At 40.1% G+C, this 18655-nt stretch overlaps 1 protein-coding gene across 4 annotated transcripts in view; it reads left to right on the top strand.

The window, feature by feature from the left end:
* LOC310740899 (roundabout homolog 1-like) overlaps positions 1-18655 on the top strand; it is a 214894-nt gene that overhangs the window by 59685 nt on the left and 136554 nt on the right. For 2 of the 4 annotated variants that reach the window (XM_083568076.1, XM_083568074.1), the window contains exon 3: positions 5630-5716. In XM_083568076.1, the coding sequence (XP_083424202.1) occupies positions 5630-5716 (87 nt within the window). Of the gene's footprint in view, positions 1-5629; positions 5717-15363; positions 16272-18655 lie in introns of those variants that run through there. The other 2 variants (XM_083568077.1, XM_083568075.1) reach the window with 1 other exon arrangement.

The raw sequence follows: 18655 nt of genomic DNA, 5'->3' as shown, positions 1-18655 counted from the left end.
AACACACATTCAGATGGACACAATTTATATAAAAAAACACTTAATAAACAGTAAATATATATGAAGAAGTGTATAGAAATGAACAGAATGCTTTAACGATTCAGAACAGTCGAGTCATGTTAGATTTGGTTCAACAGCACAAGTATGCAACACTGCTATGAGACTTTTTCAATATGACAAACATTCTGAGAAATAATGCAAAAGCAGCCATAATTTCTTGTTTCCTGTTTTTGTGGCACAATTCCAGTTTAATATTGATCCGAGGTAGGAAGCAACGTGGGCCTGCGAGTAGGAAAGGCATGTAAGCGTGAGCCAAACAGAACATAAGAAGATTATAGTTGTTTTGCTAACAGAAAGTCTTGTTGTGATAGGCGTTACCTGGTTTATTAACCGCATTGTTGCGTCGACTCGAGACCTTGAACGTTTTTACACTCAATAAATGCCTAATGGCTTTTTTTTTCAAAACCCCACAGATTACCACTGATGCATTTCTTTGTAGCATCGATTGCTCTCAGTCTGTTTTACTTCTAACACTCCCGCCTATCATATTTTGTATCATCTTTTCTTTTATCAGATGCATATGATATGCTGGTGATTTGCTACTACATTTTAAATGCTTTGGCCCTGTGTTTAATTTTAAGTGTTTATAAGAGCAGTGCTAGTGCAGTAGGACAGCATGTGCACTGATCGGCCATCATGGACATCATACGAGATAATTAGAGCACATATAAATGATTCAGACATGACAAAAGTTAGTCCTGCAGCATAGGATTTGATTCGATAGCATACAGAGAGCATGTCGGTTAATCAGGCAACATTGAAGTTGATTGAGCAGCATACAGGTTTATGCTTGATCTTCTTTTGGCTGCTCCCATTAGGGGTCTCCACAGCGGATCATCTGTCTCCATACCCCCCTGTCTTCTACATCTGCCCCTTTCAAACCAACTACCTGCATGTCTTCCCTCACCACCTCCATAAACCTCTTCCATAGGTTTATGCTTGATCTAATCAGTTTGATTGTATTTATATGGACAATAGACTTTGTTATAAAGCAGCTTTACAAGAACTTGACTTGACTTGTTCTTTTTAAATTGAATAAAACAAATTAACATTCATTTCTAACAGAAATAAAACTTGGCCTTTGACAGTTACAGCAAGAAACATTTCTGGCATGAATGTTAAGAACCGTGACTGGAAGTTACTCATGTGTAAAACATAACCCATGGAGAAAATCCATAGAAAATATATCCGGAAACGTTTCTATCCTAAAGGGATGGGAATTTCCATGATGCCTTTGTCCTTATGCGCATGGCACAAGGGCTCACTGAAGGCTCCACTGGTTCGAAAATGATATGCTATGACCTTAATAACTATGAAATATGAACTCAGATGAACAGATTTTGAAGCAATGTATTAGAAAACAGTGGTTATTCTTCCAGTGCAATTCTACAGACATAGAATTTTTCCTAAAGTACACTAAAGCACATTGTTCTGGTGGCTCATGGTGATACAAGACCTTTTAAAAAGTGAAATGTTATTTATTTATTTATTTATTTAGTTTAATTTGCATGTGCAAGCAATTTGACAATGCACACGAATGTTACTTATGTATTTCTGGTAGAATCTCGGCTCGCAACTTTACTATACTTGCAGCAAAACTCTTTCATACCATTTATTTTATAATGATTTATTATTTACGTAGTATATAGTTGAATACTTTTGAGTTTAAATACCTGAGGTCAACCATGCAAAGTAATGGAGAGTGTGTTAGAGAAGAGAAGAAACGAGTGCAGGAAGGGTGGAGTGGACGGAGAAGAGTGGCGGAAGTGATTTGTGATAGATATATCACAAATCTATTACATATCTGTAAGAGTGAAAGGGAAAGTTTTTAGGACTGTGGTGGGACCTGTTATTTTTTATGGTTTAGAGACAGTGATAATGAAGGTGGCAGAGCTGAAGATGTTGCAGTTTTCATTGAGAGTGATTGAGGATGGACAGGATTAGAAAAACAGAAGGAAAAAAGGAAGGCCAAGGAGGAGGTTTATGGATGTGGTGAGGGATAACATGCAGGTGGTTTGTTTGAAAGAGGCAGATGTAGAGGACAGAGAGGCAAGGAGATGGATGATCTGCTGTGGCGACCCCTAACAGGAGTTAACTTTTATGCCAATGCACCGATGAGAATCTGTGAATCTGACCATTCCGAGTATGCACCAGCTGTTCAGACTTGATTTTGTTTGCTCTTCTTCTTCTTTTTCTTCTTCTTCTTCTTCTTTCGGCTTCTCCCATTAGGGGTCATCCCAGCGGATCATCCGTCTCCATACCCCCCTGTCCTCTACATCTGCCTCTTTCAAAACAATTACCTGCATGTTTTTTCTCACCACATCCATAAACCTCCTTGTTGGTCTTCCTCTTTTCCTCCTTCCTGGTTTTTTCCATCCTCAGCATTCTCCTACCGATATACCCCATGTCCCTCCTCTGCACATGTCCAAACCATCTCAATCACACCTCCCTCACCTTGTCTCCAAAACGTCCTACATGTGCTGTCCCTCTAATAAACTCGTTCTAATCCTGTCCATCCTCGTCACTCCCAACGAAAACCTCAACATCTTCAGCTCTGCTACCTCCAGCTCCACCTCCTGTCTTTTACTCAATGCCACTGTCTCTAAACTAAAAAATTTATTAAAAACTGCCCTATGTTGAAAAAAAAAAAGTCATTAACCATTGCTGCAAGCTAGAAACTGCAAAGGAACCCTGAAGATATAAGAGGCTTTCTTTGTGCATGTTCCTGTATTATGTCCAGGTGCACCATTCCTTCAACCATCTTCTACTAAATGCTCTTTCATTTACAGGTGCACTGTTTCAAGTTGATTTATTAAGGGTTAAGAGAGAGAGAGAGAGAGAGAGAGAGAGAGAGAGAGAGAGAGAGAGAGAGAGAGAGAAAGAGATGGGGGGGGGTTAGGGTGAGTCAGAGGGGAACTAAAGAGACAGGTGACAGGTGGGAAGGATTACACACTGGAGCTAAACCATCTGTCTGTCAGCACCACTTCATTTAACACAGCAACCAAATTTCCCCATTTACTGGGATATTAAATGACACATGAATGGATCTGCTGACTCTTTAGTTGTCTTCGGATGCTGTACAGGCTGCCAGTGACGTACGAATAGTAGCCAAATGTACAGTGCTTAGCTCAAAGCTTGACCGCAGTTCGATGTGGAATCTTTGCCTCTTAACCACAGAACTCATTAACTGGCATAAAGAGAACCGTAGAGCAGACGTCTACGGTTTTCTCGAGCGTAGACGCAATTTCGAGGTTGGTGTAGCATATTCTCTCATCCGAGTTAATCTGTTCGGGAAACACGTCTAAAACACTGCGATATTGTTTGCTTCAGCAGTCGTCCTTTAATAAGCTCAGTAAAACTGATATTTTATAGAAGCTCGTTTTCACTTTGCAGTTTGAGATTGTTAACAAGCATCTAACTGTCAAAACATCACTGGTGTGTGTGTGTGTGTGTGTGTGTGTGTGTGTGTGTGTGTGTGTGTGTGTGTGTGTGTGTGTGTGTGTGTTTTTGGTTAAGAATCAGCACTATGGATACACACAGCGTACTTGTGATTGCTGTCATACGTCCAAATTTAGAACAAAATGTTACAGTAATGTTTTCACAAGCACTGTATGGAAATCTGTATGACTGTATGCATGGAGAATGGCAGCTTTACATACTTTTAAAGGCTAAATACATCGAAATAGAAATAAAGCAAGAATTTTTTCAAGCTCACAAACTATATAACAATTATAGGGATTATGATGGCGGAATATGTTGGCAGGATCAGAGATGGCCAGTCTAAGCCTGTGTCTCAAAGCCTTCAATACTGTATGTTCAGACTGTCTACCAGCTCTGTTGTTGACATCTTATCACAAATATATGAATTATAGCAGGGGTCACCAACCGTTTTGAACCTGAGAGCTACTTCTTGGGTAGGGATTAATTTGAAGGGCTACCACTTTGATACACACAGTTTTCAGTTTGATCTGAAATAACAAATTTGCTCAATTTACCTTTTATTATATGTTATTATTAATAAATGATATTCATCTATGTGAAGACACTGATCGTGTTAATGATTTCTCATAATAATTATCAACAATGATTTAACAAAGTAGGAAACAGCTATTTTTAGAAAAGGCCCGCCGGCTACTCATGTGGTCCTTGCGGACCCACGGGTACCATGTTGGTGACCCCTGAATTATAGTGTATTCACAAAGCAATGTATTGAATATGTAGTGGATATAAAATGTCTGCACATCCCAAGTTTTTATAATAAAAAAAGACAGAAAAGACAACATAAATGTCCAACTTGTTACATCTTCAACGCAATATTCCAACAAACAAAACTCCAGAGGAAAAAAAAAAGTATATTAAATAATTGTGAACATTTTAAATACAAAAATATTTATGATACATGCATTATAAATTAAATGTAAATATCAAATAGGACTTTGGCTTTTGTCATATTTGGGAGGGTTGATGAAAATTCTTCTATTTTGCATCAAAATTCTTTGTATTTTTGTAGTTTTTAAAATACTGTAAAATACTTTCTACATGATGACATCATAAAAATGTGGCCTCTAAATGGTGAGCCACTCTTAGTGCTGCTAGATCAGCATATTTATCTGTCCTCATAGAAAAATAACAAGCATAAACCTAGATTTCTACTCAGTACGGTAGCAAAATAACTAACATCTATTTATTTCCTCATCAAAATCATCAACTTGTTTTCTTGACCACTTGCAGTTTCTTCAAACAGATCATTCCAGAAATAATTCAACTTGTTCTTAACTTATTCAATAGCACTGGTTTTGTCCCTAAATCCTTCAAACTGGCAGTTATAAGCCCCCTAATTAAGAAACCTGACCTTGACCCTTGTCTACAGGCCAATATCTAACCTCCACTTTATCTCCAAGATCCTAGAAAAGGTTGTAGAACAGCAGTTCTGCTCACATCTACTTATTAATAACATTTTCTAAATGTATTAGTCAAGAATACAGCCTCATCATAGCACAAAGGCAGCACTGGTTAAAGTGGTAAATTACCTGCTTTTGGTCTCTGTTCAGGGTTGTGTCTCCTCACTTCTCAGTCTCAGAGAGGGGCGATATTTGTATTCAACTTCAAGAAAAGCTGGTTAAAATAATGTCATAAAGGTCATTGTCAATTAAAATATAGTTGAGTAAAAAAGCACATATATTGAATCATAAATGTAGTGTAATGAATACAGAGAAACTCAGTAAAACTAGACAAAAAATTACTTAAGTACAGTAATGAAGTACATTTACTCAAATAGTTTTCCCCACTGCGAAGCACGCATCAAAATCAACAAATACATGACATCAGAAAAGGATCATCGAAAACCTGAAATAAAGCATTTTGCAAAGAGGAGTGGGATAAAACTCCAAAGTCTAGACTTGATGCTGTTTTACAGGCAAAAGTTGCTTTCACAAATAATTAGTTATTGCCATTTTTAACTTGTATTTAAGCACTGTATTAATAGTGCAAAGCGGAAATTAGCAACTTCTAATGCAACTATTGCAGGTTCTTGAAAAGTGACGTCTTTTTCTATTTTCCTCTTTAAAAGATATCAGTGGGCAAAATGGGCCACGTGAATCAACCACATCTGCTCCACCTTCTGACCATGATGAAGACAACTCACCTGGTTACACTGGTAAGACAACGTTTTTATTAGTATTATTCAAGTAGTGTTTAAATGCTTGGTCTATTTGTACAGTATCATTGTCAGGAAAAGAAATGCACAAACTTATTATCTGTTATATCACAGTGAAGGTGAAGTTTTTTTATTACAGTGATTTTGGCTGTAATTTAAAGGAAAGCCTGTTCTATAGTAGGGTGAGGATAAGGAGCTATAATAATAGCATATTCAGGAGGATTGTATGATGTGTTAGATGCTTCAGGTAATCTAAGTCTAATAATAAGCAGATTTAAAGCATATTAAAACAAAGAAAAAACTGATTTTGTACAGTTGTATTTGTTTATTTAGCATTTACAAAAGGAAATGTTGCATTTCTTTCATTTTGGATTATTAACTTTAATAAGGGTGGTGAGGAAACAATGCTTTTATAGCTTACGTTACATTTATATTTATGGTAATCGGCAGACGCTCTTTTCCGGAGAGATTTATAGTTATCCCATTTATACAGCTGAGCGGTGGAGGGTTAAGGGCCTTGCTCAAGGGCCCAGGAGTTGCAGCTTGGTGGTGTTGAGATTTGAACTCATGACTTTTCAATCAAAACGTCCAATTTTGAGCCACTGAAAAAAAGAGTGATCCAACATCCAAAGGGTTATGTAAAAACTTTTGTTCAGCTTCTCCCATTAGGGGGCGCCACAGCAGACCATCTGCATGTTTGATTTGGCACATGCTTTTACGCTGGATGCCCTTCTGTAGCAACCCTCCCCATTTATCCGGGCTTGGGACCGCCACTGAGAGTCGCTGGGGTTGGTTCCCTGACTGGGGATCGAACCCGGGCTGCAGCGGTGAGAGCGCCGCATCCTAACCACTAGACCACCAGGGACCCATCCAAAGGGTTATGTGTGGTATCAAAAAGTTTCACAACTCGCTCTGTTTATAAGAAAGTACTTTATTTATCTACGTTTACACTCTGTCACCTTCAAAATAGTCTCCTTTCACCGCATTCCTGCCACTTCTGGAATGTGTCCTGGAAGTCTTTTTTTCGAAGGGATGCTGGATCTTTGCAATGATGTCAAACTGTGGCCTTTGAGCTGGATCTTCATCTCCGGGAAGAGGACGAAGTCTGCAGGAGCCAAATCTGGCAAATAGGGTGTGTGCGGAAGTGATATCATGTGGATTGTTCTCTGACGATCATCATGCACGAGTTGCTGAATGGTTTCGACATTTTCGGTGGTTGAACACGTTGAAGGTCTTCCTGATCTCTCGTCTTCTTCCAGTGATGTTCTTCCGCTCTTGTAGTGCTCGTGCCACTCAAAACACCTCAAACGTCGCTGAGGCAGATTTGGCCAGTTTCATTCAGAATTTCACACATTTCAATTAATTATTAACAGCATGCCTCATGATTATTTTATTATATACTTATTATACAGGCATTATACAGAGTGAACAAATGTAAATCTATATCTTTTTTTTTTTTTTGCCGAACCTGTTCTCAATTTCAAAAAGCTGGATCTCATCTCTCTCTCTTATATTCTTGAGAACCCACTGTTTCTAATAGGAAATGCTGCATGGAAGGTGTTATGAATTATATACACTGGAATAAAAAATATAAATCAATTTCTTAAAAAAATTGTAGTATATGTGGTGATTTCATTAGATGAAAACCACACAGCGTGTACATGGACATACAATTTGACAAGTGTTCGTGTTTGCCTCTCTAAGCTACAGGAAGCCGAGTCACCCATCCAAAGAAAGCGTAACCGAAAATGCAACCAGCTGAAAAATGTTTTGCTTGGAGCCCTATGACCCAGAGAGCCAGATTCTCAGAGCAGAGCAGCTAATTGATTAAGTCTCTTCTCGCACTCCCAGGCTGGACTCATTTGTAGCTCTGAAAAGTGAGACCCTCAGTGAAAAAACACAGATTTACTCTCTATCCAATTATTTCCTAACATTTCTGAAAGCATATTTTTACCTCCAGCGTTCTGAATAAATGCTGGCTTTTGGTTTTGATGTGCAAAAATTGTTTTTAAGATTAAGTGCCTCTGGATTTTATAGGGGAAAAAAGCTATTTAAACATTGACGATACGAGCATTTGGGAACGTCTACACTGTGGGAACAATTTCAAGTAACATAACTCATTGAGTGACAGAAAAGCAGGCATCAAAAAAGACACGTGGATTGAATGAGAGATAGAAGAGATGAGGGAGCAGTACATCAGCATGTAGATTTACTCCTGGAATCGAAAGCTTTCAAACTGTCTGTCATATTTCACTAGATCGTTTTTCCGTCCGGCTTTGAATGACATCGAAACACGTCGCTACCCCGCTGGCCGACGACAGGAGCGATGTTGAAAAAAGGGTGAAACAGGGACTTGATTGAATGGTGGAGTGATGTGGAAAATGAGACCGTGAGAGAATAAGAGCTCTGACAGTCAGGAAAAGTGGCGAGAAGAGAACAGAGGAAGGGGGCGGGGGGGTGAAAGTGACAGATCGTGTATGACAGGAACTGAAGTGGAATGAGTCAGTCAGTAATGGAAAGTGTGTGGAAATGAAACCAGGCACATAAACAGCACAATTCTCTTTGAGAAAAGCAGAAAGAATGGCTGCAGCTTTGCGCGGCAGGAGGCTATCATTAGCGTCTGTCTACCTTTGACCCGAAACCCATCTGAGTGTCTCATCCACATGGACAGCCGATGCCTCTCTGCTAGATATGAACTTTTTCCACTTGAACCTAAACGGCCTCCCGTGGCACAGCGTGGGTGACTGAGAGGACACACGAGCTCTCAGTCCATTATCCGGAGCTGCGCTCGGCGTCTGTGTCATTGCACTAATGGCATTTGGAAGAATGGGTTGAGATAGGCTTTGACTGAGTTCTAAAAAATCCCTGTCCTCGCTGCCAGAGCTGCTTAGTAACCTGAAGAGACATGTTTCCAGCTTTTCCAAGAGGATTTGCAGCTTGAGGAACAGAAGCAAGGACCAAGAGCCAGAAATGGACTGAACTGCGTCTGGTCAAAAGAACCACTTGATTTAATTCTATATATTCATATGATTTTATATATAAACAGGATCCACACATCTTCTTCTTTTGGCATTTCTCCCACTAGGGGTCGCTACAGCGGATCATCCGTCTCCATATCCCCCTGTCCTCTTTATCTGCCTCTTTCAACCCAACTACCTGCATGTCTTCACCACATCCATAAACCTCCTCCTTGGTCTTCCTCTTTTCCTCCTTCCTGGTGGCTCCATCCTCAGCATTCTCTACCAATGTACCCCATGTCCCTCCCTTTGTCCCTCACCTTGTCTCCAAAATATCCTACATGCGCTGTCTCTCTAATCAACTCATTTCTAATCCTGTCCATCGTCGTCACTCCCAACGAAAATCTCAACATCTTCAGCTCTGCTATCTCCAGCTCCACCTCCTGTCTTTAATTCGTTGTATTTTAAGGTGCGACCGGTTTCAAATTAAATGTATCAGGACACAAGTTTCAGTGGATGCTAATAAAAGGAGCATGAGTTGAAGATTTGCAGTCTCATGTGGGCAAGAGGACAGATATGAAGCTGGCAGGGTAAAAAACATCAACATGAATAAAACATATTCATATTCGTTATTGCATTCATTCTTAGTACTTGGTTTAAATTTGCTTGCTAGGCTTTTTTACTATATTGTTTTGGAAAACCAACTACATTTATTGGAAAATGTTCCAAAGAAAACATTTGAGTTTCGTCGCACACATCACACACATCAGTTCCACATTTATCTGAACTGATACAGATGCAAGTAGTGGCGTTGCATCAAACACTTTTTATACAATATAATGAAATGGTGTGGGGTCTTTTATGCAGACTAATTCTGGCAAAAGTTAATTGGTAAAAAAATAAAATTATAGGTTTATTCTTACAGAATTCGTATCACAAAGTAATATTATGCCAGCAATGCAGTAGAGCTGTATAGGAAATACACAAATCTACGATTTAATATTTTAATAACGGTTTGTTTTCATGCCACTTTTGGCTTCCAGCCGTTGACCTGAGAGCGAGAGCTATTTAATACTCATACGAGTGTCTGTGTATATATTAGTGCATTTGAGCATTAGTAGTGAAGCTGAACTGAGTGTGTATCCCACCTGTGTGTGTGTGTGTGTGTGTGTGTTTGTGTGTGTGTGTGTGTGTGTGTGTGTGTGTGTGTGTGTGTGTGTGTGTGTGTGTGAGAGGTCAGACAGCTTGGGAGGCCAGCGATCATATTTATCACATTAGCTACGCAGGTCTGACTGTGTTTTGGCAGCTGAGTGTGAAGCTCTCTGTATGTTTGTGTAGTTCATCCTAAATCCTGAAGCCCAGCTGAAGAATTCTCTCAGTGCCGTAGTGAATTGCGCTGATTGATTAACATGCCTATTTTAGGTCCTACGGAGGCTTCAGTTTGCACTGGAAAAACTTTCTGAAGTGCTTCTCCTAAATGTTATTTAATGTATAAACAAGGTGAAGTTGCTTAGGTACATATTAAAGAACCTCACCTCTATATGCCTTTCTTTCTTTCTTTCTTTCTTTCTTTCTTTCTTTCTTTCTTTCTTTCTTTCTTTCTTTCTTTCTTTCTTTCTTTCTTTCTTTCTTTCTGTCGGTCTGTCTGCCTTTTCTGTCTGTTTGTCTGAGAGTGTACAGAGTGTATAGATGAGGAGTGTATGGATGAAGAGTGTACAGAGTGTATAGATGAGGAGTGTATAGATGAGGAGTGTAAAGAGTGTAAAGATGAGGAGTGTATAGATGAGGAGTGTATAGATGAGGAGTGTATGGATGAAGAGTGTACAGAGTGTATAGATGAGTCAAGTCAAGTCAAGTCAAGTTTATTTGTATAGCGCTTTTCACAACAGACATTGTCTCAAAGCAGCTTTACAGAAAACAACAGTGAAGGTGAATGGTGTGCGTTTGTCCCTGATGAGCAGCCGTGGCGACAGTGGCAAGGAAAAACTCCCCCAGATGATATGAGGAAGAAACCTTGAGAGGAACCAGACTCAAAGGGGAACCCATCCTCATATGGGTGACATCAAAAGTTTGGTCATAAATCTTTCAACAATACAGAACAATTTGTGATCATCATAGATCCAGCATCAGCTTCTCCATGCCAGGGCCTTTAAACACTCGGCATCTACTTCTCCATGATCATCCATAGGTCCATAATCTTCACGAGGTGGGACGTGACTGGAGCTGGCCAAACCTCAGGAAGCCTCGGGATGGGGAGAGAAAGAGAAGCAGTGGAGAGGAATTAGCGTAGCTGCTGTTCATGATATTAACAGCACAAGTTGATAATGTGCATGTGATCAGATGTTCTGGAGCACAAGGTTGTGATGTGATGTGTGTGATGTGTGTTATGTGTAGGCTTTGCTAAAAAGATATGTTTTTAATCTGCACTTAAACTGGGAGAGTGTATCTGAACCCCGAACACTGTCAGGAAGACTATTCCAGAGTTTAGGAGCTAAATGTGAAAATGCTCTACCGCCTTTAGTGGACTTTGCTATTCTAGGAACTACTAGAAGCCCAGAGTTTTGAGATCTCAGGGAGCGTGACGGATTGTAGCGTGTTAAGAGACTGGATAGATACATGGGAGCCAAACCATTTAGTGCTTTATAAGTGAGTAGCAGTAGTTTGTAGTCTATTCGAAACTTAATAGGAAGCCAATGTAGGGACGATAAGATTGGGGTTATATGATCGTATTTTCTTGACCTAGTAAGAACTCTTGCTGCTGCATTCTGAACTAACTGAAGCTTGTTTATTAATGATGCAGGACATCCACCTAGTAATGCATTACAGTAGTCTATTCTAGAGGTCATAAACGCATGGACGAGCTTCTCTGCATCAGATATAGATAACATATTTCTTAGCTTAGAAATATTTCTAAGGTGAAAGAAGGCTGTTTTTGTAACTTGATTGATGTGATTTTTAAAAGATAAGTTGCTGTCTAAAATAACTCCCAGGTCTTTTACCGTTGAACTAGTAGTTACAGAACAACCGTCTAAATGCAGGCTGAGATGCTGGAGCTTCTGTGTACTATTTTTTGGGCCGATGAGCAAAATCTCCGTTTTATCAGGATTTAATAGCAGAAAGTTATGGGTCATCCAATCTCTTATTTCTTCAACACACTCAGTTATGCGAGCTAATTGAGCTGTATCGCCTGGTTTGGATGAAATATATAGCTGGGTATCATCAGCATAACAATGGAAGCTAATTCCATGCCTTCTAATAATATTTCCTAATGGAAGCATGTATATTGTAAAAAGCAGGGGTCCCAGAACTGACCCTTGTGGCACGCCATAATTTACTAGCATTATCCTGGATAGCTCTCCATTTAAATCTACGAAATGGTAACGATTGGACAGGTAGGATTTAAACCAGCTTAATGCCTGTCCCTGAATACCGATGTAATTCTGTAAGCGATCGAGGAGAAGATCATGATCTATAGTGTCGAACGCAGCACTAAGATCTAGTAAAACTAATAGGGAGATGTAGCCTTGGTCTGAACCAAGGAGTGAGGAGTGTATAGATGAGGAGTGTAAAGAGTGTAAAGATGAGGAGTGTATAGATGAGGAGTGTATAGATGAGGAGTGTAAAGAGTGTATAGATGAGAAGTGTATAGATGAGGAGTGTATGGATGAAGAGTGTACAGAGTGTATAGATGAGGAGTGTATAGATGAGGAGTGTAAAGAGTGTAAAGATGAGGAGTGTATAGATGAGGAGTGTATAGATGAGGAGTGTATAGATGAGGAGTGTAAAGAGTGTATAGATGAGGAGTTTATAGATGAGGAGTGTAAAGATGAGGAGTGTATAGATGAGGAGTGTAAAGAGTGTATAGATGAGGAGTGTATAGATGAGGAGTGTAAAGAGTGTAAAGATGAGGAGTGTATAGATGAGGAGTGTAAAGAGTGTAAAGATGAGGAGTGTATAGATGAGGAGTGTATAGATGAGGAGTGTAAAGAGTGTATAGATGAGTGTATAGATGAGGAGTGTAAAGAGTGTATAGATGAGGAGTGTATAGATGAGGAGTGTATAGATGAGGAGTGTAAAGAGTGTATAGATGAGGAGTGTATAGATGAGGAGTGTATAGATGAGGAGTGTAAAGAGTGTAAAGATGGGGAGTGTATAGACGAGGAGTGTAAAGAGTGTATAGATGAGGAGTGTAAAGAGTGTAAAGATGAGGAGTGTATAGATGAGGAGTGTAGAAATGAGGAGTGTAAAGAGTGTATAGATGAGGAGTGTATAGATGAGAAGTGTAAAGAGTGTATAGATGAGGAGTGTATAGATGAGGAGTGTAAAGAGTGTATAGATGAGGAGTGTATAGATGAGGAGTGTAAAGAGTGTATAGATGAGGAGTGTATTGATGAGGAGTGTATAGATGAGGAGTGTAAAGAGTGTATAGATGAGGAGTGTATAGATGAGGAGTGTAAAGAGTGTATAGATGAGGAGTGTATTGATGAGGAGTGTATAGATGAGGAGTGTAAAGAGTGTATAGATGAGGAGTGTATAGATGAGGAGTGTAAAGAGTGTATAGATGAGGAGTGTATAGATGAGGAGTGTATAGATGAGGAGTGTAAAGAGTGTATAGATGAGGAGTGTATAGATGAGGAGTGTAAAGAGTGTATAGATGAGGAGTGTATAGATGGGGAGTGTAAATGTAGATGAAGCAAAGACTAAATCCCACTTATGTCACAATTTGCATGCAATCGAATGGCATTATGTATAATTTTGAGACTATTAACGGTGGTGAAACGAGACCACATGACCACAAAAGAGGTTTAAACATAACAAGTCATTACGAAGTAAATCTTAGACATCACTGAGGAGCTTTAATTATAATGGTTAATAAACATTAAAGATGTTCAGGGGAATTTTAAAAGCTTGACTGAAACCTCACCAAAAATAGTGCTTGGCTCCAAGATGCTCCAATATTGAAAAGCTGAATTTGATGAGAGCTGCCTAAACTCTTTGAGACGTGTTACTGAATGCTTTTATGAGTGCGGGTGTTTTTGATGTTTGTCTATAGGTCACACTGGACTATGCTTCTTATAGCGCTGGAAACGTTCCAGCTGCAGGCATTCGGCTGTGAGGCCAGTTCTACATGACAGCCAATTAGAGGATTTGAAGCAGGACTGCATAGTGCAGTTTAAGCACTTATGTTCTTTTGCTCTCAGCAGGAAAACATTAGTCAGTACCAGAATGGGGCGAGGCCTGTGGAGTTGGCATCGGTTGGCAGTGGGCAGAATTACATGCTGCCTCTTTTTCAAGAGCTCTGAAAACAACATCGGGGCTTTTCTTCATGCTCTTGGCTTTTAACGTGCCGGATATTTCATGGCACGCCAAGAGAGTTGAGCATCAGTAAAAATCCTGTGTGTAAAAAAAAATATTTCCCGCTACTTAAGTGTGCAGGGAGAAGCTTTTTTTAAAGGGAGAGCTAGAAAAGAGCAGTTTAAATGGTTATTAGTAATCAGTGGCTTAAACTGGGAAGGGTTTCACTTGATTTTATATTACACATATAGCTGTTATGCATTAGAGAATACATTTTAACCATTTACTATTCAAACAAAATCACACTGTGTATAATGTTTCAGATGGCTGAGTTTTCTCCAGGAGTTCTCAGATAGTGTTTCGGATACTCCGACACACTTCATCAGCCAATTCGCGTGCCTTTTTGAGGTTAAAATGGATGTGTTAGAGGGAGGAATGCACTCAAATGTATAGTACAGAGGATGGATTAAAAAACCCTGGCGCATCAGTGTCACTCTTCATTCGTTTTCCTCAGTGGAAAATAAACAAGCCAGTAATGTTATAGAGAGTCCAGCAGAGGGCGCGCGTGTTTGTGAATGTATTGCATGCGCGTCCCCGAACCTGCTTCACTGCAGTGTCCCAAATTGCATATTATTATAATTATAGTGATTTTACGAGGAAAAAAATTGTGGACTTTTTTTTTATTAATTTAAGCAAATTATTTTAGTGGTCACTTTAGTTGTCCTTCTCATAATGTCTTAAATTGAATTCATAAATCAGTGTCCTCTAATGTGATTCAGATCCAGAGCATCTGGTTTACACTCTATTGTGTAAATATATTTGTAATCCAGTTTTCTATCTATCTATCTATCTATCTATCTATCTATCTATCTATCTATCTATCTATCTATCTATCTATCTATCTATCTATCTATCTATCTATTATGTGGGCATTCAACAGTAGTAACATCTAGACTGCACATCTGTCATAGCCGCATTTCTTTCTTTCTTTCTTTCTTTCTTTCTTTCTTTCTTTCTTTCTTTCTTTCTTTCTTTCTTTCTTTCTTTCTTTCTTTCTTTCTTTCTTACCATCCATACATCCTTCTTTCTTTCTTTCTTTCTTTCTTTCTTTCTTTCTTTCTTTCTTTCTTTCTTTCTTTCTTTCTTTCTTACCATTCATACCATCCTTTCTTTCTTTCTTTCTTTCTTTCTTTCTTTCTTTCTTTCTTTCTTTCTTTCTTTCTTTCTTTCTTTCTTTCTTTCTTTCTTTCTTTCTTTCTTTCTTTCTTTCTTTCTTTCCATCCATACCATCCTTCCTCCCTTTCCTTCCTCCACCCTCTACACTTACCTGATGCACTAGAAACTCACTCCTCTTTATACCGCCTGTGCGACCCCGTTACGGTCACGCGCATCCATGAGCGCGCACAGCAGGGAATCACCAGCTGGTCCGATAGCGCAGAAGTCAGAAGCGCACGATCGCGCGTAAGCGCTTGAAAGGAGTGATACATGATTCAACACACGCATTACACACACACACACACACACACACACACACACACACACACACACACACACACACACACACACACACACACACAAGAAGAAGGAGTTGGACCGATTTCTACAAGTTGGGTTGAATAGCTACCCGGCGATTATTATAGGCGTGTAGTTGTTATTTTTTGGGTAACTTGAAGATAGAGAGAGAGAGAGAGAGAGAGAGAGAGAGAGAGAGAGAGAGAGAGAGAGAGAGAGATCTCCACATGGATTGGTGAGAGCACTTGGTCCAGGACGCACAGGAGATCCGCGCACAGAGCTTTGGAGTGTCCGGGCGGAGTTTTCTTTTGGAGCGCCTTTTCTCCACCACCGCCTCCTCCAACACGGAGAACCTCCAGCTCCGGCTGAGCGACTCCACAGATCCGGACAGAAATCCGACATGTAGCGGGGACGAGCTGCACTTTTTCTCCACTGCATATAAGCGCAAAGTTTCATTCGGGACGCACCGGAAAGACGCGCACAGCTCTGGGTGAACTTTTGGACATCATGAAAGCGGATTGTTGATCTCCATCAGGAACAGCCGTGATTAATTAGAGGACGAAAAGAAAGATACAAGGACCAAGCCGGGTTTTTCTTTTCTTCTCTCTCTCTCTCTCTTTTTTTTTTTTTTTTTTACAAAATTAGGATGATGATATTATGCCACATGTGCAGCAGCAGCAGCAGCGCATCAATGATCAGGAATTCTGGAACAAATTCCCAAAGGAAACCTGGAACGATGGCATACTGTATAGGAATTTACATGATACTGGGATTACTGCAGCTCTGCTCAGGTAAAGATAACTTCTGAATGTTCTCACTAAGCTTCAGTGCAGAATGCTTCAGTGTCCAGAAGTGTGTGTGTGTGTGTGTGTGTGTGTGTGTGTGTGTGTGTGTGTGTGTGTGTGTGTGTGTGTGTGCTGGTGGATTTACAGGAACATGGAGGCAACAGATTGGGCTGATAGGAAGAATGGGATGCACATCCTGGCCCTTAGGAGATGGATAAATAACCATAAAAGCACTCTTTAAAGCTCACTCATTAAAACCATTCATTCTTATTAAATAAAAGATTGCATCTGTTTTTACCCAGGTCTTATCATGAACTGATGCAATAATAATTTCCAAGTCAAATTGTATGCAGGAGGTCTAACGTTGCTCTTGTGTTCATCTTTCAGACGCAGATCACTGCAGATTAATTAGCGTGCACATGAAAGTTTAATGCACTATAGTAGATATCCATAATATACAAGTATGGATCGGTGTGTGTATATGTACTGTTTGGTGCACCATATGTAATGTTTGGATGGTTATATTATATTACGAGTATAGATTTTTGTGTGTGTGTGTGTGTGTGTGTGTGTGTGTGTGTGTGTGTGTGTGTGTGTGTGCGTGTGGTGTATTGGTTATGCATTGGTGGATTCTATTATATTACAAATATAGATTATTATTAGAAGTATGTATGGACTGGCGCGTGATCTGGTGCGCTGCATGTCATTAGTCTTCCTCGCAGTCACACCTTAGTGTCTTTATGAGTCACACCTTTGTGTCATTGTGAACCTGAGGGGGTGTTCTAAGCGAGCGCAAAGAAAAGGTGAACAATGGAGACTCTGTTTTTATTTCGAACGTCTCGCAACTCAAGTGCGAATGCTTCTGCGGTGCATGTATAAACTTTGCTTTTTAATTGCTTCCGGGTTCCTGCCTATTCAGTTGCACTAAGAGCACAGACAAAGGGCATTAGAAAGGAGAAATAAAAAAGGACTGCCATTGCTGCCTGATTTGAATAGGTATCTCAGAGACGGATTTGTTTTGCTCCAGGTTATCAACAGGATGGGATGCTGCAATACTAGCAATGAATTGCTGTGTACAGTAGGGCAATGCTAGAATGTAATTACATGCACACACACACACACACATATACTCATGCCCCGGGGGAGGCTGTGTCCCACTCTGGTCTCATTCCCTGTGTGAAACGGCTTAATGAGTTGCTGTAGTGTGTGGAAACCGAGTCTTATATCAGCAGGCTGGCCATTGCTGAATTAACATGTCGAAGGAACGCTCAACATGTGTTAAGGTCACCTGCAGAGCCTGACACGACTCAGGAGCCGTATACTATAGGATAAACTTTGCGTCTCTTGTACCCCATGCATGTGTGTGCACACGCTCCAGCTTCTTATCTGTCCTCTAGATTACAGAGACGAGCCCGGCAAATGGTCTTGTAATGATTTGATGCCCCGCATACCTTCCCCTTCTGAAAAGCCAGCTGTTTACTGAACAGATTATTTTCAGGTGGGCCGACTTTAAAGCTGTTTTTTTGTCCTTCTCGGTTGTTTTACTCTCCTTTATTGTTGGGGAATTCAAAGCATGCGACGCTGTAACTCCTTCATCTCTTGGACAGCAGCACAATAGAGCGAGCCACAGATGTGCCTCAGGTATCGCTTGTGCAGGTGTGGCGCTTTTTTTGGAAAAGCCCCAGCAAGTGAAGCACATTTGTGCGAACCATCATTGAAAAAAAAAAAAAAAAAAAAAACGCTCCCTGAAAAAAACAAAAGGCTTGAAGTAATCTATAATTCCGACTTGCTGAGTTTGGAGAAAAGTGGTTTGTTCTTCCACAGACTGCTATTATTCATCCCATCTGTAGGGAATCAATAGTGAATCCACAGCTCTTCTTGAGGTACTAATTAACATACTATTTTGACCAGCAACTGCTCTTTCTGCCAAAGATGTGCGCCTCATTTTCAGAGAGACTACACTGAGAAAATAACTTCTCTCACGCTGGAGATATATATTTATTATGAAAAAAAAAAGGGGGGGGGGGGGCATGCATTCAGAAGGATACATGGCATTTTGGAGACAGAGATCTTCAGCCGGTACATTAGCTGGGATGATGTGGCCCACTGGGAGTGCTGAATAAGCTCTGGTGGCTTGGAGCACATGTTCTGGCCGACCAAGGGACTCCGCAGACCTGGCATAGGTGCACACTGTTAATACACAGTTACCTCAAGTCTTTCAGAAATATAATCCTAATTCCATGCTGGTCTGATCAGGCAGTGTTTAAAGAGACAGATTTAGGACAGATGTTTTTTTTTTTTGTTTTTTTTTTTTGCCCACCCAGAGGTACCGATTGGTGCTGTGCCATGTTATTTCTGGTGCCAGTGAAAAACCAGCATGTCTATTAGAT

Source organism: Silurus aristotelis, assembly GCF_946808225.1.
Source record: "Silurus aristotelis genome assembly, chromosome: 18".
Classification (NCBI taxonomy): domain Eukaryota; kingdom Metazoa; phylum Chordata; class Actinopteri; order Siluriformes; family Siluridae; genus Silurus; species Silurus aristotelis.
The sequence above is the reverse complement of the archived record's forward strand: the minus strand, read 5'-3'. Positions and strand labels throughout refer to the sequence as shown.